General features: G+C 46.3%; 1 protein-coding gene across 1 annotated transcript in view; it reads left to right on the top strand.

The window, feature by feature from the left end:
- epha10 (EPH receptor A10) overlaps window positions 1–22,500 on the top strand; it is a 150,606-nt gene that overhangs the window by 100,474 nt on the left and 27,632 nt on the right. The window contains exons 8-9 of the mRNA XM_030788540.1: window positions 14,482–14,637; window positions 18,249–18,596. Of these exons, the coding sequence (XP_030644400.1) occupies window positions 14,482–14,637; window positions 18,249–18,596 (504 nt within the window). The remainder of the gene's footprint in view (window positions 1–14,481; window positions 14,638–18,248; window positions 18,597–22,500) is intronic.

The raw sequence follows: 22,500 nt of genomic DNA on the forward strand, positions 1-22,500 counted from the left end.
GTGTGTGTGTGTGTGTGTGTGTGTGCGCGCTCTTGGTCCTAACTGTAAGCCAGATCGGGGCCAGGGATTTTGTTTGGTCCTTGGCCAAGGTGAAGCAGAATGGATTAGATTGGGCCATGACTGGCTGCCTCTGTCCTTGCCAACTGTTGCCGGGCAACTCTTTTTGTTTCCTGCTGCATGATCAATCTAATTGGCCGGCTTTCCAATTACCGGTGGCCAGCACACCCTTCATAGCCAATGGCATCACTCAATGAAGTTCAGGTATAAATAAAGGATGGATGGATGGCTGACTGAATGCCCGTTGTCGTTTATTGACCGCGGTGTGTTAACCCTGCTGTGTAGAGGCTCATTTTCTGCTGTGTTTGTTAGTGTATGTATGTGCTCCACCTGCCTTGTTATGGGCTCAAGGAAAGGTCAACCATTGTGTGTGGTGTATGTATGCGCGCATGAGTGTGTGTGTGTGTGTGTGTGTGTGTTGTTCATGGAGTGTATCTCTCTGTGTGTCTGTGTGTGTCTATGTATTTTCATTCAGTGCGTCAAGGAAAATATCTGTTAAGTAGAACCCTAGCTAGGTGTCACACAAATACACACACACACACACACACACACACGCACACGCACACACACACACACACACATGCACAGACAGGTAGACAGACCTGACAGGTAGACCACCCCTTTCTGAGACAGATCCTGTGTCTGTAAAACTTCTTTAAGAGAGAAGAACAGGAGTGTGATGGCCTGTCACCTGCCGTGCTTTAAACACCTCACTCAACGCAACCCTCCACCTTCAGTCTCCACCCAGCAGCTCCAGCTCGCAGGAAACAGCACTTTCCACAGCAAATCACATTAAGCATTTTTACAACTCCAACCGCCATGTTTAGCACAGCCGCCCATGCATAAACATCATTTTCCAAATGTTCTGTGGAAGTAAATACATTAAATTAAATTAGCCGCCGAGTAATGATTCATTAAATTAAACAACAACTACACATTTATTCTGCCAATAAAGGAACAATCAGGGCTGGCGGAGCAGGGTTTTTTTTTTTTTTTTTTTAATTTTTTTTTTCCCTCTTCATTTCTTTTCACTGACTAAACCATTTGTGACCCTCTCCATTCATTGTGACACCAGCAATCAGATGATCCCACTCGAATCAGAATGGATGGATTACGGTGTGGAAATGACTTCTATTCATCTCAATTAGAGTGTTTTTACAGCACACACTCATTTGTGTTCAGGTATTTTTCTTTTCTTTTCTTTTTCTCCAAATGCCGGTAGATGATTTCTCTAACATGTCCGTTAACATGTGAGCATATGATACCCAATTCCACATACTGCCATCGCAGTATTTCTGCCTCCTGTTGGAGTCCTGCTTTATTTGCTGTGACAGTTAATGATTAAAGAGTCTGTCGCAATTTCCTCTGACATTTAGTGTTTAGTTGTGAACGTTCTGGTGTCTATTGATCGATTGACCAAATTTATCATGGCAGGCAGATATTGACGGAGGTATTGATTATGCCTGGTGGCATTATGGGTGGTGGGAGGGGATTCTTGATGTTTGTGTGTGTGTGTGTGAGGAAGCTGAGCACAGGGCTGGGTTTGAATGTGTTGTGACAGGGTGTCTGTGTGAGCTCAGTCCTCATAAAGAGAATCCCAGCCGCTCCCAACTGGCTTTGGCAGACCACGTGTCACGCCTGCTCCCCGAGACTGTCACTCACTCCCTAATAAACTGTCAGCCCTCTAATCTGCTGCCTTGCTCTCTCTCTATCTCTCTCTCTCTCTCTCTCTTTCTCTCTCTCTCTATCTCTCTCTCTCTTTCTCTCTCGCTCTCCCTCTCTCTTTCCCTCTCGCTCGTCCTCTCTCTCTCTCTCTTTCTGTGTGTGTGTGTTTGTGTATTTGCCTATGTATGCATGTGTCTATTTGTGTGTGTGTGTGTGTTTGCTCGCGTACGTGTGCAGTATTGCTGCGTGTGTGTGTTGGTGGTGAGTGTGTTGTTGGAGAGAAGCAATGGGAATGGAAAAGCTTTTGATCAGTGTAGAGACTTGTAGTCTTAGAACTCATCTCAACCCTCATCTAACTCATATTTGCCTCTTACACACACACACACACGCACACACACACGCACGCACACACACGCACACACACACACACGCACACACACACGCAGTGTCTGGTGCCCAACCCCAATGACTCTTAACTGTTAGACAGCGCTACCCTATCTGCCCTGTTTTAAGAGAGATGGCTGTTCTCTGTCATATGTAATGCTGCACAGATGGCCACACTCCAACTGGAGATTCTGTCGACAGTGGCCTATGCTACCCTCCCACGAGGTCCTCCGTCGCCCGTGTCAATCCGGGCTCTGCGGCAACCGCGTTGCCGGCGCTGGTCGTCGAACCCAACCCCGTGCCGTCGTCCTCTCTGGAGGGGTTGCGATGGTGACCCACGGTCGCCAAGGCGACAGCTGAGCTGCACAGTTGCACGAGGTCACGTTGGTTGACATGGTGATGTGTGTGTCTGTGAGGAGATTGGTCCAAGCTGTTGCCTCTGACCAGTCACTCTTACCGTGGCCTCACATGTTAACGGTTATTTAGCAAAGAACAGCACAGTGTTTGGCTACAGACAGGCCTCGCTCTCACAAGTGAAATAAGCATATTCTACTACACAGATGTTATGTTTGTGTACACTTAGCCAGAGCTGAGGAACAGAGACTAGGTCTGCGATGCTCTAATCATGAGAATGTCTCAGAGTCTGTTGTGTCGAGCAGCGCACCAACTCCTTTTTTTCTCTTCACTCTTTTTTTGCTGAGATGGGCGTATCTGTGTGTTTTAAATAAATCATACGTCGCACGTTGCCGTAGTTTCTGTTCGTCACTCAACATCTTAAGACCTCGCGGGGTCGCCCGGTTTGCGGCAGCGGCCGGTGGCGTCAGAAACGATATTTCCGTCTCTCAGTCATGCTGCTGCTTTTGCCTCTGCTGGAGCGGCAGCTATTTCAGCACTTTGGCAGTGACACCGGTGCCCTGACGATGAATAATTGACGGCTGAATACGGAGCTCTGTTCTGATGAGTGGGAGCTGCTCCCGTGCTTATGTCATCCTCTCAGCTGCTCCGCTCCGAAAACGCCGCTCCTTCCTCCCGCCCGTCTCATCCAGGGCGCCGACCCGGAAGGCGGCTCTTCTCGGAACGGGACGGCCGGCCCTTGGCCGCGTCGGGAGGGTAGCGAGCAGAGGGAAGGAGGGCCTGAATTCTTTATGAGAAGTGTGGGGGGGGGGGAGGGGGTTTGTAAAGGAATGCAGAGGCCAGACTAATGTAGTTATCAGCTTTGACCTGAAGGAATGACACACACAGTCTATTTGTGGGATATTGGAATCTCCGTGTACGTAGACTTTACAAAACCAAACTCATCGCTCAACTTTTGACGGAACAAAACTCCAGACGCCAAACTTTAAAAGTCTCTTAGTCGTGGGGGCGGGGGGGTTTGGGGGTGTAACAACATCCCCTCCCCAGTGACTCAGAGTGAAGTTCTGACTTTACAGGCTTCAGTGGGGAGGCAGTGCTAGCATAAACAGCAGACCCAGCAGTCGGTTCCGCCACAGGAGAGACAGCGGCTGGTTCCGGCAGATGCGTCGGACCCTCGGACGCCCAGCCGGCGTTCGCGGGGCGGCGCCGGCTGCCACGGTAACGCTTGAAAACGCGGGCGGACTTTGCACATTGTTCTTTGGCGCGGCTCGCCAGGATTTCTCCATTAAAAAAAAAACAAGCTATTGATTTTCTGCGGGTGTGCAGATTCACTTGGCCCGGCACCAGGGCCTCAGAGCCTGATGAAGCCTGGTGATAGCCTGCTCGCCCCCGTCTTCTCATTTAGACGGCCGACCTGGGAGGGAGGAAGGGAGGGAGGGAGGGGGAGAGGAGGCGAGGGAGGAGAGAGGAGAGATGCAGAGATAGAGGTGAAGGGCAAATGGGAGATCTTTTTTTTTTTTTTATCCTGCAACGCCTGCTCTCCAGCTTTGGCAGGGATTTCTTTAGCTCAGAAGTGAGTCCTTAAACTCTAAGATCACGCTCCGAGTGTACAGAGCTCTTGATGATTCAGTAGGCGTGGATACGGATGTTTAAAAAAGAACGCTGCGCGAACTCATTGAGCGGAGCCTCATTTCCAGTCATATTTGTGTGGCATGATACGCTCTCTCTCGCTCTCTCTCTCTCTCTCTCTCTCTCTCTCTCTCTCTCTCTCTCTCTCTCTCTCTCTCTTTCTCTCTCTCACACACACACACACACGCAGTAATAATCAGATAACCACAAAAAAGACAATAACCCTTAAACAATGTTTAGTCTTTTCAGTTTGTGCAGAGAATTCCTTATCATTTGGGTTATGAGTGATCAGTGAGCTCGCAGTAAAGCCACGCTGTCTCTGAGTCATTATGGAGTGCGTTGGTCATGTTCTCTTTGGCCGGCTGACTGGTCTGTTAGACTGATATCATGAGCGTGTGGGTTTTTTCCCTCTCAGATCCCCATGCCTCTGAGCCCATTAGCTCTGTGTGATTAGAGCACAGCACAACGGTGTACTCCCCCCTCAGGGCTCAGGCAAGAGGTTTTACAGGGACCCCTCAGAGTTGAAGAGTCTCCATGTCTCTATAAAGATTCATCACGTTCTCTCAAGGCAGGGTTATCTATAGGCCGTGTTTACAGTTTCACGTCCTTTCTTTTTTCTTTTTTTTTTTTTTTTTTTTAACCGCGGAATCCATGAAACGCCGTGCGAAGACCATGTGCAGGCATGAAAGAAGTCTTTGAAAAATTCTTCAGCTGTTGTTTAGCCAGAGCCAAACTTTTTACGTTGTGTTAACATACTTTGCCAGGAAGCAACTCCTTGTATGTACGAGTGATGTATGACCTCTCTACTAGAAGGCACTGATTCTCCAGTGTGTGTTTTAAAGGAGATGCTTGGCTGTGCCTGGGGGGGCTAGTGCTCCCGCACCAGCTGAGTGCGATAGAGACCTTAAAGTAGAGCATGTCTCAGCTGACAGGAAAGAGGAGACAGAGAGAGAGAGAGAGATATGGAGGGAGGAAGGGAGGGAGGGAGAGAGGGAAATGAACGGAGAGAGAAGAAGAGCAGATAGTGCTACGGGCGAACAGAAATCAATAGCAACGCCCACACACTCCAAACCCATCTGTTGTGTTTGTGAACGCCCGATGGTACCTCAGCCGTGGTGCAAAGAAAGTGTGTGGACATTCTGTCAAAGTTTTACAATCACTTTATTCTATCAATGTCCACTTGTTTTTTGTTTTTTTTTTCTTTTCACTGAGGTTTATTCTATCAGCTGAAATCTAGAGGCCACATTCAGCAGAATTGCTTACTACAGTGATATACCATATATGAGTGTGTATATATATATGTGTGTGTGTGTGTGTGTGTGTATGTATCAAGACTGGATTGAGTATATATATATCTATTTCTCTAGTCTTGTGAAGAAGGTCACACCCCGGCTCCTGTATGATATTTTTTTTTGTGATGTCAGAAGCCTTGACCCAAAATAAAAGCGCAAAAATGTGATTTATGGCCAAGAGTGACCAGTTGGGAACCAGAGAAAGAAAGATGAGGAGTGGAAAAGATTTGTAGAGTTACTGGTCCATGTTGGTCGTTGGGAGTTTCCATGGATTCCATTTTGTTGCTGTTACTGCTGTTTGACCCCTCAAGCTTTCTTCTGAATCTTTTTTCTTTTTTTTTTGCAAACTATACGCATAGCTGCACCAACTGTCCATAAATTTAGACAGTGCATAAAGAACTGACTGAATTTGAGTCAGTTTGTAAAACATCATCAAACCGAGAAATTGATAAGTGTATTTTCCTTGGAGCGAACAGGTGCAAAACAGCGCTATTTCACTGCTGCCAGTGGAAACATACACACACACACAATTGTCCATTTACATTTGCCGACACTGACTCAAAAGAGCACAGGTATAGGTCAGTGTGTCGACCAGTCAATAGTGTCAGGTGACACAGATACAGATGCAAACAAATCAAATCCTATTACTTGAAGAATAGGACATGTGGAAACCTTTTCTTGCATTACTTTACATACACGTCGTATGATGCATCAGCAAAAAAGTCCAGTCTGCCAGTAAAAGTGACAAAATTCAGTCTCATCCATTTTTAAAAAAAAAACGAACAAATCAAAAAAACCTTAACTAAATTTAAGGTTGGCAGCCCTCCCTCAGAGGTGTCATGTGCTATTCAAACCTCCCGGTGACAACGGCCACTATTTCACTTACCTGGTTCGTAGTGCGAGCTGTCAAGAGCTGTCTTTTGAGGTAGAGTTTTGTCTTAGACACTCTGAATGACTCAAATGATTCCAAAAGCAGCCTCACTGACAGACAAGTCATTTAGGAGCCAAAAGCACTGGAAGTGGATGAAAAATGCATCTTGACAACCCACGGAGAAGTTTCCGTCCGGACTCCTCAGCCCGACTGACGACTCTGACCTAATGTTCCTCACGCTTCAGTATGAAGAGGAAAAGCTCTTTAAAAGCTTTAAGTAGACGCTGTGGATGAGAGCGTTTGAGTTAGGGGAGATGGGGGTGAGATCATTTCGGAAAGCGTTGTTACCGAAGTCTTCGTGACGCCGGAGATCGCGTGTGGACGTCGTGTGACGACGTGAGTCTGTATTAAGACGTACTGTGCATATGTACACGATTTTTTTTTTTTTGTCGGCTGAACGCCTGTCTCCACAGAGAGAGCATCGCACATACCAGTGAGACGTCATGTCTGAAACACGTCACGCGTGGACCTCAGCAAAGCAGTTATCACTGACCATGGAATATAACAGAATAAATGTCAAACCCTTGAAACCGTCATCTCACGGAGACATTTCTAGACGATTTAAAAAAAAAAAAAGAAAGGAAGATTGTCAAAAACTGCCAGTGACCCAACACAACTCAAACATGGCTAGATTCATCAACAGCCTGTAGTAGACACATTTAACCTTTACGTGTTTCATCGCTAGTTCCCTGGATTTTCCCCGTTAGACCCTGAGAATCAGAGGCCTTACACATGAATGCAGCACTTTCCACCCAGTGTCCTGCCGCTCTCCTACAGCAAAAACCCCCCCAAAAAACAGGTCCAAGCTGGGTCAAAGATAGTCACCACCATCAACCCAGAGAGAGTTAATCAAGGAAGAAAAGAAGTAAGAGTTTAGAAGGTCTGTCATTCCCCCTTCCTTCCATTTGTCTCATTTGATTGTTCTGCGTCTACTTATTCCCTTTCACCTTTTCTCTCCCAGTCTCTTAATGTGTCTTTTTCCCCTCCTCCATCCCCTCTTCAATTCTTACCCCCCCTCTCTTTTTTTTTTTTTTTCTTTTTCTTCATTGCTTCACTTCACTTTCAGCCTGTCCTGATGACATCCTGTCTCTTAATTAAGCGCAGGCACAAAAAAAAAAGGAAATTAATGAAAGAAAAAAGCAGTTAATTACACAACAAGGTCACTGGCGTTTTACCTTCACAGCCTAATTGCGGCCCTGATTGTGTTTCTGCCTCATTTTTTATGCAACCGGAGGCCTGACAAACACTGTTAATTGTTGCTGCCTGGTCTTGGCGGGTCATCCATGTGCGTGTGCGTGCAGTCTGTGTGCGCATGTGTGAGTGAATGTATAGTTGTGTTTCTGTGTGTGTGTGTGTGTGTGTGTGTGTGAGAATGCTATTGTGTGTGTGTGTGTGTGTGTGTGTGTGTGTGTGTTTGTCTTTGTGTGAGTGTGTGTTTGAGCATGTGTGCATGTATACATTCTTGTCTTCAGATATGCTGTATCTGTGACTGTGTAAATGTGTGTATGTGAGTGCTTCTGTGTGTGTGTGTGTTTTAGCATTTGTGTGCATGCATGCATGTCTTTAGATATGCTGTATTTCAGGCATGCGGGGCATGTGTGACATCCTGCTGGCGTGGGGCTTTGAGCTGCCCTGGCAGGTCTGGGTTGTGCGGAGAGCGATCTGGATGTGCTGTAATTAAAAGCTCACAACGCACCAAGACCCTTCCACCCCCAGCCATCCATCTTCAGCTCAATCTTTTATCTCTGTCTCCTGGGGTCACCCTGTGCACGGCACCATTTAAAACCCAATAGGACTCGCCCAGCAATCACCACTCCTCACCTCTGCACCCAGTCCAATGTTTTATGGATCCCAGCTCTGTAGAGCAGCTGCTGTATCTATCATACATCATCTCCAGAGATGCCTGGGCATGCAGATCAACTCATTTTACTCAGTGCAGCCACGAGGAAGCACTCTGGGTCACAGGTCAAGAGTTTGTTCTTTGGGGTCACCAAATGTTTTTCTCTGCTTGACCTCTTCCTGCGCACACCCAGCACAGGTCCCCGGAGGCTCCGTTTCCTGAAGGACCTATTCATGCCTTGCACCCCACCACCCCCCTTCCTCCGGAAACAGCCCTCTGATCATTCTTGACCTTCGTACCATTGATCTTCAGAATTTGACAGGTTACTGCTTTTAACCAGGCTTCCCTTTTCACCCCCTCCTAAAAACCAGTAGGATCCCATCTGCTTCAGAGTGATTTATCATCGGATATCAGTGGGGATTATGCTTTTCTTTCTCATTTCTACACAGCCCCCCCCCCCTTTTTTTTTTTGCACACTAAACAAATCAGCATCTCACTGTATCTGCGTTGCAGGGTGCTTTCAGCCAGGTCCTGTTCTTGATATCAGCAGGTGAATATGGAGAGAAAAAAAAAAAAAAGAAATGATTGTGGGGTTTTTTTTCTGCTTTTGTTTTGACTGCCTAATGTTCAGAAACAGAAACATTTCCACCTCTGGAAACCAGAAAAAAAGAGCGAGAGCTTCATTACCTGTGCAAGCAATAACCAGTTTGTGTTTATGTGGCAAATATCCACAACAGCCACACGCTCTAATATTCCAGAGAGTTGGCTCCAATTCGCCGGTGTTTATGCCTTCCATCTTCAGTCTCCAGATCGAATAGCCTCATCGCTGGACACGAACAAGTCAAAACGAACAAGCGATATTTATTTATTTATTTACATATTTATTTCCCATTCAGTCTCATTTCTCCTGCACCCAAATCTGAAATTGCTTTGACATTCAGATGCAAACATGACCACTGACACGTGCCATCTGATACATTCAGAATGCAAATGTGCCAGCTCCTCCTCCTCCTCCCCCTCCTCCTCCTCCTCGCTGCCCTTTCTTCTCTCCGTCCTCTGTGCCAGTGTAATGAGAGGAATTTGCTGGAGTGACAGGGCTTGGATCAGACAGATGTTGAGATCAGGCACTGGAGGGGCCATGAGAGATGATGTCACTGAGACAGCACAGCAAATCAGTTACCTTGTCACTACACCACACTTCTCTCTCCACAGCCTAACGGTAATGTGTGAGTCTGAATGTGACATTTTTCCCTTTTCTTTTCTTTTCTTTTCTTTTACTTTTCTTTTCTTTTCTTTTCTTAACTTTTTATTTATGTGCTCTCTCTCCCTGCCTCAGCAATGTACACACACATGCTGCCACACCATGCTCATTCTCATAGTATTAGTGCTAATGCTGCCTTTGAAGCTCTCAGATCTCTGATTTACAGACACAGACGGACATGCATGTGTACGTGCACGCACACACATGCACACACACACACAAACATGCACACACACACACGCAGAGTTATGTGAACACTCTGACCTGAGTGCTGAAGCACACACACATACTGTGCTTCTCAATCACACACACATCATCACGCAGGGAGTGAGCCGGGCTGTCGGTACCGCGTGTCCTGGGGATGGAGGTTGATTGGGTTCAGCCCGGCACCATAGAACCGCAGCGGCAGGCCCGGCTGTACAGCGCCTCCGCTCTGGACGTGAACAAATCGCCCGAGTGGCACGGCTAAATGGAAACCATCCATCAGGAGGGACAGGAAGCAAACAAAAGCCCTCAGATCATCAGCCACTGGGCAGCTTTTGATGATGTCATCCCACCCCCCACCCCCGCTCCTAAAGTTGTGTGACTTCACGTGTTAGATGAGGATGGTATGAACACACCCCTACATCTGACTGAACATTCAGTTCCGAAAGGACGCCAACCGCTCAGGGACAAGAGACCACAGGACTGTGGGAAAACAACAGCGAACGATGAGATGGGTTGAGGAGAGAATGAGAGAGAGAGAGAGAGAAAAAGAGGGAGAGAGAGAGAGAGAGAGAGAGGGGGAGAGAGAGAGAGAGAGAGAGGGAGAGGGAGAGGGAAAGAGAGAGAGGGAGAGAGAGGGGGAGAGAGAGAGAGAGAGAGAGAGAGAGAGAGGGAGAGAGAACAAAGAGGTGTGCTCACGCAGGCAGGCGATGGCGTCTGGGCGGTAACAGGAGTGCTGGTTAAATGAGAAGACAGAGAATGGCATTGATGAGGATTGATACGTGGCACAGGGAGTTGCGTCTCGCCGAAAATGAGAATCCCGCAAGGGCAAGGGCCCTGATAATGCTGTGTCTGATTCTGATTAAGGCCGAGCAGTGTAATATCCTGTAATTGAGGCTCTTGTCCGTGTTGATTCCTTTGTTCCACTGGAGAGATAAGACGCACTGAGGTTTTTTTTTTTTTTTTGAAGAGGACGAAGGTTTTAGCGAGAGAGAGAGAAAAAGAGAGAAGGAGAGAGAGAGAGACACTGACAACGTCCATTTATCCGGCTGTTTAAGCAGTGAGAGCTGCCTGTGCTATTTTCTCTCTCTCTCTCTCTCTTTCTGTGTGTGGATCAGTATGTCAGAGATTCCCACACAATCTCTTCTCCTGCTCATCATTTCCTCGGATTTCCACCCAGTCCGTGGCCAGCAGTGTGGAGGTGATGTAACAGTGGTCCGTCACATTAGACAGTATGCTGTTTTGGGCCCTTGGACTAAAGCTCAAGCCTTACGTCGACATCGTCATTATATTAGAACACTGATTATCAAGGGACACTGACGTCTTTTCTTTTTTCTTTTAACCAAACCAATACAGGTCACCTACATAAGGGACAAAAAAAGCAGGGCAACAAAACCTGTTTTCTTTGTCTTTTGGTGTGTGTGTGTGTGTGTGTGTACAGATATCAGTGGGCTCTGCGTTACTGATGGTAACAAAGATGAATAATGATTCCCTCTCAGGAGTCAGTGGTTTATTCAGAGCGTGGCCGCAGAAATCCACATGGAACAGACTCATTGTTCTTTAACCAAGCCTTTGTGTGTGTGTGTGTGTGTGCATGTGTGTGTGTTTGTGTGTCTGATTCTGTGTGTGTCTGTCTTTCTGTGTGTTGTTTGTGTGTGTGTGTGTATGTCAGAGTCTATATGTGTGTGTCTGTGCTTGTGTGTGTGTGTGTGTGTGTGTCTTTAGGTCTAAGTGTGTATTTGTATGATGAGTGTCTGCTGAGCTTTATCCGTCTGTATGATCTGAGTTCAGAAGCGCCCGTGTCTGGGGTAGGTCAGGAGATCGCTCATTCAGCCCCACAGTGATAAGGAGGACGTTTTAAAACGGACCTTTCTCTTCACCATTAATGTGCATTTATTCTCCTCGTTAGTTCGCCTTTCATAAATTAGAATTAGCAGCATAAAGGCGGCGATCTGAATATGGTGGCATGAATTATTGATTCCCCAGCAGCCACCAGCAAACCCAGCCTCACATTTGAAAATAAGACAGCAGAGAATTATGGTCTAAAATAATGAAGGCCATTTAGGTCGAGGGAAGGGGGTGGGGGTGTGTGGGGGGGGGTGTGTGAGAAGCAAAGCAAACGTCTTTTAGACTTATTAATATTCATTAATACCTTCTGTCAGAGTCGCACAGAAACAATTCATTGCTCACATTGACTATATTAAGTGGTTCATGATTTATAGATGGGCAAGAGTGCAGCATAGTTATGAAGAAAAGGCTTCACGGAAATTTCATCTCTGAAGCACAAAGAAAACCTGTGGAAAAAGCAATCCGCCCGCACTCCGATATCTCCCAACCTTAAATATTTGGTCTTGAGCGTCTCACTCTCTCACACACACACACACACACACACACACACACACACACACACACTTTCTCTTTCAGACAGTCTCTGTCTCTCTCTCTCTCAGTCTCTCTGTCCCGCCCTCCCCATGTCTCACTTAACTTTTCTTGTTTGTACTCCATCAACCCCGTGAATGACAAACAGCTTTGGGTTTGAAAACAAATGCGTAGAAAGGTGTGTTAGAGTGCCAGCTAACAGGGCTGTTTCGCACGGCCGCTCCAGCCGAATTGCGTCTAACCTTGTATTTTGATCTTCGAGCGAGTTTTCGGCAAATTGGCTGTCTATCTCCTCGTCGCCATCTCTAGCCCGGAGTGTTGGCACGGGCCGACGTTATATCTGCATTACTGCACCTTGAAGGGCTGTAGAATCTGTCAGCTCCCCGCGTCCGTTTAATCAACGCACACCAGCGGCAGCCAGGACAAACTGATGAGCATGCAGCCAGCTGCCTTTGGCAGAGTCCCTCTGTTTCCCTTGTTTGTCGGTTGAGGAAGAAATTAGGGAAAGAAAGCAAAAAAAAAAAGAAAAAGAAGGATTGGCACCCATGCTTTGACTGCAGGAGGGAATTCAGTCTCAGATTGTTTCTTCGTGTTGCCTCGGAATTGCTTTCATGTTCCTCTTCTGGGAGCGTTTTGCCTGTTGGCTGAGGCGGGATGGCTGCTGCAAAGCTGCCTGGGCCCGTGGTACCCTCCTGGCTACAGGCAGATTGCAAGCGGGTTCCCAGACGGGGGGGGGGGGGGGGGGGGGGGGGGGGGGGGCCGGAGAGAAAGAGGCACCGGGCCCTCTTCAGCCGCACCTGATTCCTCAAATCCCCCCCCCCCCCCACCACCCCCAACAAGCATCAAAGACCAACGTCCAAAACCGAAAGCTTTCTCTGAGGTGCATACACGCTTTTTTTTTAGGGAGAGGGGGTGACGTGTGACTAAAGGCCGATTTTGGACAGTGGGGGATGTTTGGAGAGATGTAATGACCAACATTAAACAGTCCATTACGGTGTGTACAGGCATCTCAAAGGCACTTTTCTCCTCTCACAGTCTGCACTACACTGAAATTAGTCTCAGCTCAAGAGACTAGTGGTGGGAGAGTGTGTGTGTGTGTGTGTATTTGTGTCCGTGTGTGTGTATGACTGTGTGCATGTCTGAGTAAGTGTGTGAGTGTGTGTGCATGTGTGTGTGCGTCTGTTTGAGTGTGTGTGTGTGTCTGTTTGAGTGTGTGTGTGTGTGTGTGTTGAACTAGCTAGATGTTAATGGCTGTGAGAAGCAGGCAGAGTGTAAGTGTTTGATGGTGCTGCCTGGTTCTCCTCAGTATTGACTTTGTGTTGTATGCAGAACGGAGGTACAGTGAGCGTGCTCATCTTTTTTTTTTTTCTTTATCCTTTATTGGTATAAAGAATGAACTGCACGGGGAATAAAAGTGATTATAGGTGCGAGGCTTTTTCCCTCTCTGAACACAGACATGTTTGTGGGCCACATCACAAACCGTGACAAACCTATCAGGGATTTCACACACATTAGCACCCTGAGGAATGGTACGACAAGTAAAAAATGCAATCCTCTGTTTGTTTGTGTGTGTGTGTGTGTGCGTGTGTATGTGTGTGTGTGTGCACGCGCGTGTGTTTATTTCACACCATAAGTTGCATTTTTTTCGCCGACTGTATATATCTGTTTATATCTGATTGTAAAACACAGAACGGTTTGTTCCTTATGAGTGTGTGTGTGTGTGTGTGTGTGTGTGTGTGTGTGTGTGCGTGTGTGTGCGCATGTGTGAGATAAGTGATGTGTGTTTGTATGTGTAATCCACTCTCATCTTTGTACAGCATTTGCTATAAGGCATGGATTAACAGCAGTGCTATAATGACTTGCCAGTGAATACACAGAGTGAAGGGGTGGGGTGGCGTTGTGTATGTGGAGGGTGTAATGAAATGAAAGGCCATGAACTGATAGAGAGAGGGATTGGAGAGATTCACATGATCAACGGGCTTCTATTCTGAGAGAGAGGACCCTTAGCCTCCAGCACATCCTCTCTCTCCTTCACTCACTCACTCCCTCACCACTCTCCATTCACTGTTCAGACATCAGACAGTGCATTTATGAAGTCGGTCAGGCTCTGCTTCAGTCTCTCAAAGGTCATTTTCATGTCACATCACATGTATCTCCCCACCTCTCCCAGACTAGCACTGTCTTACTGGGCTTCTCACAGCTCCACACGCACAACCCGTGCTTTCAATATTAGTGTTTGATGGAGCTTTTCTGTCTCCTCCTCTCAGTGATTTTTCTTTTAGCGTTTTTAAAATTTGACCTTATTGTCTTTTCTCGGGCACCGCGGTGCCCGTTGTTTCGTGACCCAGGCTTCCTAAGCTTGGTGATGAATGCTCTAAAAGTGTCTTAAATCTTCTGTTTTAAATGTCAGTAGCACTGCTCTTTATGGTGTTTGTAAAAGTGGGAGCCTGGGGCTTATCTGGCGTATTGTGTGTTCTCTCCTCAGCTTGTCCTCCTGGTACGTATAAGATGTCATCCAGACAACAGGAGTGCTTCCCGTGCCCCGCCCACAGTGTGGCCGAAGAGGAGGGTTCTGTGCTGTGCGTGTGCGAGGAAGATCATTTCAGAACCCCACTGGATAGTCCGTCCGCCCCCTGCACTCGTAAGTGTGTGTTTGTGTGCGTGCGTGCGTGCGTGTATGTGTGTGCGTGCATGTATGTGTGTGTGTGTGTGTGTGTGTCTGCGTGTGTGTGTTCGCGCACTCACACTCATTTCTCACACACTGTTGGCTCTTCATGCCTTTGGACATGTGGGACCATTCACATAACGGATGTTCCTATTGATCTTTGCTTTTTACTTTTACTATTTTGAGTGGAAGATTCACAGCGTAATAGCATCAAACACAGAGGGGCTTTGAGATGGCAAATGAGCTTTCTCTCACCGCTGTAAGAAGATCAGTGATAACTTTTATAGCATAGTAATTACAGTTTTAATTACAATATCGATTTGAAATCTTTTATATGTGTGTGGGGTTTAGTGATAGCATTTACTGCAGCACAATTACAACATTAATTACATTATTGATTCTGTAATTACTGTCATGAGATACCACAAATCTATTGTGAGGGAGAACTGCCAGCCAAAGTTGGCGTTAGAGAGGGGAAAAGTGAGGAATACAGAGACTTCAGTGTAAAAGAGAGAGGCAGTGAGAGAGAGAGAGGGAGAGAAAGGGACAGAGAGAGAAAGAGAGAAAAGGAGAAAGAGAGGTGTGTAGATGACAGTGATAAGAGAGAGAGAGAAGTACAGAATGAGTGAGAAAGAATAGAAAGACTGCTGTGTATGCATTTGCAGGCTACTACACTGAGTGTGTGTGTGTGTGTGTGTTTGTCTATGTGTGTCTCTGTGTGTCTCTGTGTGTTTCTGTGTGTGTTTGTGTGTGTGGCGTGCGTGCGTGCGTGTGTGTGTGTGTGTGCGTGCGTGCATGTGTTTGTCTGTGTGTGTGTGTGTGTGTGTGTGTGTGTCTATGTGAGTATGTGGTGTGTGTGTGTGGCGTTGATGAATAAATGAAGGTGTTCTGCTTTCTACACTCTGGTGAATACTTGCGGACCACAGCTGCTCCGCGCTCACGGCCACACGTGTACTTCCTTACATAACCCCTCAGAGCCTCTGATAGAACCACTCTCATTACGCCACACGCGCACACACACACACACACACACACACACACACACGCACGTATGCACATGCATAACCACTTGAGCACATTCAGTTGTTTGTTTTCTTTATCTGCACTCATAAAAATAAAACAGAATGTGTGTTCATGTGCTCATTGCCCTGTGTCTAAAAGCATTCAGGAAAAGTCTGCTGTAGAGACAATTATGTGCATCAGAAGTTTGCCAACTAAAATCAACACACGTAAGAGAACACACAGCAGAGACTCAAACCCTGATCAGTGTTTCTCTGTCAAACTCTCATTGTCTTCATCCACGGGCACCTGTAGACTCCCCTGGCCCAGCACTGCCAATGTGATGCATGTTCAGTTATTAGTGGAGTGTTACTTCACAGATGGAGTTTGTACATTCAGCCAAGTCTCTAAATGTTAATGCTACAGGAAGAGAGTTAAGTGTAAACAGTTGTCATACAGAGCGCTTGAGAAAGACTAATCTTGCTGACTGGTTAATTGGTTTTAATCTTGCATGTTAAAAAGGGCACATGAGTTATTGAAATGAACCAAGCGTGTTGCACTCCGAGCACTCACCTGAGAAAACCCAGTGAATCTTATTGTACACGAACACGTATGCTTTCTACATGCAAGATTAAACCTGTTTAAAGAATTATCGAGGGCAGTCTTTGCTTTTAGCGAATGTCTTTCTATATGCCTGATAAGACACATCACACAATAGATTCCATGAACTCAACCACCCCCCCACCCAACCCAACTGCTGCCCTTTTTAACATTTATATCAAAGACAGCCTCATCAGATATCACTGAGAGGTGTCTTACAGCAGGTAGATCTCCCAGACAAGCAAAGTTGTTGAATGTGTGTGTGTGTAGCGCGGTGAGACAGGACAGTAACCACATTAAAAGAAGTTCAGAGCTCTGGTGTAGAAACAGACTCTGATAAAGCTCTTAGGTTTGTCTTCTTTTTCGTCCTGGAGAACAGCATTGCTCTTATACTAATGACTCAGTGTTAGCACATAGCGCACAGAGATGCCTGCTGCTGGGACGCTTTGTCTGCACGGACGCGTCAGCGTCACATCTTTAATTTAGAATAACCGTTTAAAATATTCGGAGAGTCCATAGCCACTTTCAGAGGCTTTCATATACACCACGTGCATTACAGCACACTTTGAAATGCTAAACGCTCTGAATTTAAAAACCTTGGAAAAAAATACTGCCCTGAAGTACCTTTTTTTTTTTTTTTAACTTCATGAATATAATCAGTGTCAAGCTTTTCCCTAAGATAATATCTTCTTTGTCTTTATGGCTAGAGCATGAGCTTGGCTCGTATCTGGTCGGTCGTCAGCCCGTCTCTCTCCGTCACACTCCACACACTCGACTCTGCACAGCCCTGACTCCACGGATGTGCGGGTCTTTTCAGAGTGCGTGTGGTCCACAGGTGGCGCTGACCTGTCGAGCGTCTGAATGTGTCCACGCTGAGGCTCAGAGCCCCGGGGTGACATTTAAAAGGGCTCCCCGTGGCTCACAGATCCTTGTCTGACAAACGACAGAGGCATGGCACAGTCAACGTCCTCCACACCTCCTTCCTCCCCCGCCTCCCCTTTTCTCCCCAGAGTCTTCAGAACAGCCCCGCTCCACAGGATGGGCTTAATTAACGCTCAGGTGGCAAAGGCCTCACCCTGTGATCTCTTCTCCCTCTCTCTCTCCCTCTTTCTCTCTCTCTCCCTCTCTGTCTCTCTCTCACTCTCTTTCTTTCTCTCTCCCTCTCTTTCTCTCTCTCTCTCTCTCTCTCTCACGCTCCCTCTCTCTCTCTCTCCCTCTCTCTCTCTCTCTCTCTCTCTCTTTCTCGCTCTCTCTCTCTCGTTCTCTTTCTGCCTGCACAGAGCAGTTTAGTATGATATGACAACACTTAGCTCATCAGAAGGCAGTTTTGTGTGGGTGGGCTGTCTTAACCATCTGTGGACAGCGCTGGTCATTGTTACTGCTTGCCTTTTTATTGGTCCTCTGTGCTGCTATTGGCCTTGAGACAAAAAGACACTCGCAGCAATAAAATCACCATCATTAGGACTGTGTGTAGTAGGAGACTGAGAACTTGACTCAAATCTTAGTCACACTCTGTATGAGTGCATTGTTTCTCTTTAACTGTTGAACTAAGGGTTATTGTCTTTTGCTGAGGTTCCCAAAATATCAGGTGACTTAACCAGCAGCACTGGCTCATTATTTTAGCTTGACTGTCGCTGTGTGCCCCAAGCCCCCTGGTTCTACCATATGCCTTCACTGGTCTCTGGTGACTCTCTCTCTTCCCATCCATACCCTCACACTCAATCTGTTTGAACCCACTGACTTCTATCCCCGCAGCTACGCTACGACTCACTCAATTAAAAATAATTGGCTAACATTATTTGAATGAATTACAGTTCATTAGTACATGGTAATGAATCCATTAATTATAATCAGGTATTAGAGATTGTATTTACTCTTGTCGTTTATATTCATTATGGATTCTGTTTGCTTTCTAGTGGAAAAGAAAAGTCTTTTTTCTGTGTTTGAATCATCGCACTTCTTATTCCCTCTGCCGTTCTACTTCGCAGGTCCCCCCTCTCCACCCAGGGACTTGGTTTATACCCTTAAGCAGTCCACCTTAATCCTGGAATGGGCCGCGCCAAACGACTCCGGCGGGAGGGGGGACCTGACATACAGCGTGGGGTGCAGGCGTTGCGTCGGCCCTCCGCGGGCCCCCCAGACTCAGTGTGAGCCGTGCGGGGCCAGCGTGGGCTTCGTACCGCAGCAGAGCGGCCTGACGGAGCGCACGGTCACCGTCGTCAACCTGCTGCCCAACTCCAACTACACCTTCACCGTGGAGGCCCTGAACGGCGTCTCCGAACTCCTGCCCAACAAACGCTTCTACACGCAGGTCAACGTCTCCACCAGCCTGCCTGGTAAGGCCAACGCTGACGCTCTGCACCTCACAGTGAACAGACATAAGATTCATTCCATTCTCTCACACACACACACACACACACAAAACCCCACACGTACCAGATGGAACTGTTTCTCCTCTTCTTTTTTATGTGTGGCATTTATTTATTTCTTTATTGTTATAGTCAACTTTGTCCCAAAGCGGCTTAGCAGGAGCTTAGTGCTTCTCGCCCCCATGGCTTATTACAGATGAACTGTTATCCTATACATATATATATATAATATTATATTATATTATATTGAGAGAGAGACTTCAAGGCTGGTCTGGTTCACAGCTCAAAGAAATCAGATGTTAGGTTTTCGAAAAAGTTATCCTTTGAATGTTGTTCATGGATTTTATTTTTTTGAAAGTAGAAATGCGGTTCTCATTGGTTACAAAAATGCACATTTAAATATTTGAGAAAATCTCGTATGTGTGCACCATAGTATGGTCCTATGCTAATTTCCTACAGCCTTGCCGCATTTGTTATCAAAACGACCAACTCACAGCTCTAAAACCTGAGGCGTTTTTCTTTCTTTCTCTCTTTCTTTCTTTTTTTTTTTTTTCTTGTCTCCGTCTGCCTGAACTCTGAGAGGAAGTATAATACACTGAGGCTGCTAATTTGCATTTATTTTATTTGCTAACCTAAGTTTATTTCCAAACAGCTCCCTCAATGAGCAGGATGAATAGAGTGTGTTGTTTTGTGCTGTTGTCAATATATTAAAGTGCAGTGTGCGTTAATTGCGCATTTGTGTACTACATCAATTAAAATATCGCAGTGGGGGCATCCGTGAGAACGTACTTGTTTTTTTGTTTTTTTTTCTTTGTTCCTCGGATGTGCAGCGTTAAGGCAAACACACTGAGCGAAAGACGGCGGCTCTTGTTAAGGGAACTTAATCTAATGTCATTGGCCCACCTGTGAGGAATGTTTTGTCTTATATTCTGTTTGAGCCAAGCCTCTTCGTCAGCATAACAGATGTTTGTTTGCTCTGTGTCAGAACCAGTGACTGTGCACTTATGAGATTGGCTTTTTTTTTATTTTTAATTTTTTTATTTTGTTCTTGGTGTGCCTGTGTATGTGGCAGGAAGAGTGACACAGAAGGAGAGATACTGTGTATTTGTGTGTGTGTGTGGGTGTGTGTGTGTGATGGTGCACTGTATAGTCTTGTAAACATGGAAACTCTCTGTGAAGATGTATACATTGTTTGGATGTGAGAATCCTTATGATTTGTGTGTGTGTGTGTGTGTGTGTGTGTGTGCGTGACAGTTAGTGTCCTAGATTCAGCACTGACCCATTACAAAAAGAGGTTGTATAAGAGCAACATCTGGACACAAGTAAAGCTAAGGGTGGGAGGCTTACCGAGACCAGCTGGTGTGTGTGTGTGTGTGTGTGTTTGTGTGTAAGTGTGTGGGCGGAGGGGCTCTCTGCAGAACTAAAACCATAGACTAAAGACTAAACAGACTAGACTGAAATGTGCTAATGTATGGCACACAGCTGATTGAAATGGATGTGTACATAACACACCCATACACACTAATACAGTCAAGATGCAAAGTAGCTTTTACATGTCCTTGCCTTACTCCCAACATAAACAAACAGAAGCTTACACAGTCATATATAAAATATATAATCGCTCATTCACACACACAAACACACAGGACGGATGAAAATTTCTTGTTGATGACAGTGGTCAGTCTAATTTTTCAATGTATTGTGTGGTCTGTTCGATAAACTACTGGTTACTGATGTGTGTAGTCTATTCTATTACCTATCGCACACGTACGTGATTTAGCAACTTCATGGAACTTGTCAGGCTATAGACTGAACATTTGATATCATTAAAGAGAACTTGTTAGGCTGTAAACTAAACATTTAATACTATTATTAAAGAGAACTTGTTAGGCTATAGACTGAACATTTAATATTATTATTTAAGAGAACTTGTTAGGCTGTAAACTAAACATTTAATATTATTAACAAGAACTTGTTAGGCTATACACTAAGACTAAACATTTAACATTATTAAAGAGAACTTGTATTAGACAAGTATTACCTCACATGTCCTGTGTGTGTGAGTGTGTGTGACAAAAATCTCCCCGATTGAGAATCGACTTTCCATTTGAAATTTTTAGTGGACAAAAACAATATTTTTGAAATACTGATTAGCAAAACAGTAACCCGAGTCAGGCCACACTGTGCACTGAGGACACAGCCTTGTTGGTTGTCAGTTAAACTCTAAGCTACGGGGAGCAGAAGTTGGGGCTGCTGATGGCGTCTTTGCCAGTCACAGCCTGTCGGTCCACCGTCTGGATGTTTCCACTCAGTTTTGTGTTGGGACTCAGGGGCACAGCAAGGACCGGCACTGCATCAGGTGATGAATTACGTTTTTGGAAAAACCCAATTTACAGGTCCACATCTGAGGAGTTTGTTTTTCTCCGTCAAGCAGATTTATGCAGGTGGAGAACACAGTCAGGGGAGGATACGGCTGCACCCACAGTAGACAGCTGTGAAACAAGCACACCGGGAGAGTGTACAGTTTAATAGCACTTAATAAAAATGGACCGAACAACCCGCACACAGCACACCCATTTTGTGTTTAAAGATTTAAAGTAGAAATACACTTTATGGACCCCCCCCCTCCCTTTTTCTTTGTTTCCATGGTACACATTCAAAAGTTAAAAGATTCCCTTGTGGATCTTAAGGCCCAAAAAAGTTACAATTTCCTGAGCGGTCACTCAGCTGTCTCTGTGTAAACGCTGTGTAAATACAGCCCCATGTCTTACATCAGAGCTCTGGAGTTCTCTCTCCATTACACCACACGTCACAGGCGTGTATTTTAGCCTCTCTTTTATTCCTTATCATTTTAGTATCCTTCAATTACTCTTTCCAAGATCGCTCTCTCCTCTCCTCTCCTCTCCTCTCCTCTCCTCTCCTCTCCTCTCCTCTCCTCTCCTCTCCTCTCCTCTCCTCTCCTCTTCTCTCTTCTCCTCTCCTCTCCTCTCCTCTCCTCTCCTCTCCTCTCCTCCCCTCCCCTCTCCTCTCCTCTCCTCTCCTCTCCTCTCCTGTCCTCCCCTCTCTGTAGTAATTTAGACATAAATCTCCCATGTCTTGAATGGTGTGGTTTGCATTGTTCTTTCTCTCCGGGCCAGTCTACGGGGGCGGGGGGGGGGGGGAAGACATGAAAACGCTTTCATTTTTACGTCCGCGGCATGTTTTAGCCCGACGTCCATCCCCTCCCCTCCGTCCCCTCCAGGAGTGGACCCGATAAATCACGCTGACGCTGGCGGAGCGTGTGGCCCCGAGGTGAGGCCCAGACCTCTCTGAGATGTGTTTTACAACAGCCGCGTGGATGTGCCACAGTGATCTGAGACTAGCAGCATTACTGAGGCAGGCTGGGCTAACAGGCTACAGCCAGCTCCTTTGTTTGCCTTCTGTAGGTGAATTAGATCCTCAGTGCATTTTTCCCTACTGCGTTTGAGACAAAGAAGCTTACTGGCTACGCACTGAGATTTTGTGTGAATGTGATTGTGAGTGTGCATGCGTGTGTGTGTGCGTGTGTGTGTGTTTTGTGTGTGTGTGTGTGTGTGTTTTGTGTGTGTGTGTGTGCGCGCGCGTGTGTGCGTGTGCGTGAATGAGTGTTTTGGTGCGCATGTGCGCAAAACCCATCATGCATGCATCCCACCGGAGTTCCTCTGCGCGCTGCTGGAGAAGGAAGAAGAGCACGTTAGTGAGAAGGTTAACGGTGACCAGGGCCTTTGCTGCGTTTGGAGACAATACGCTAAAAAGAAAAAAAAAAAAAGAGAGAGAGAGAGAGAAAGAAAGTGCCCTGACCTTTATAAATACTGCAGCGGTGGCTTTGAGGCCCCGGCCTCACTCTGGCAGC

Source organism: Chanos chanos, chromosome 12 (genome assembly GCF_902362185.1).
Source record: "Chanos chanos chromosome 12, fChaCha1.1, whole genome shotgun sequence".
Lineage (NCBI taxonomy): Eukaryota > Metazoa > Chordata > Actinopteri > Gonorynchiformes > Chanidae > Chanos > Chanos chanos.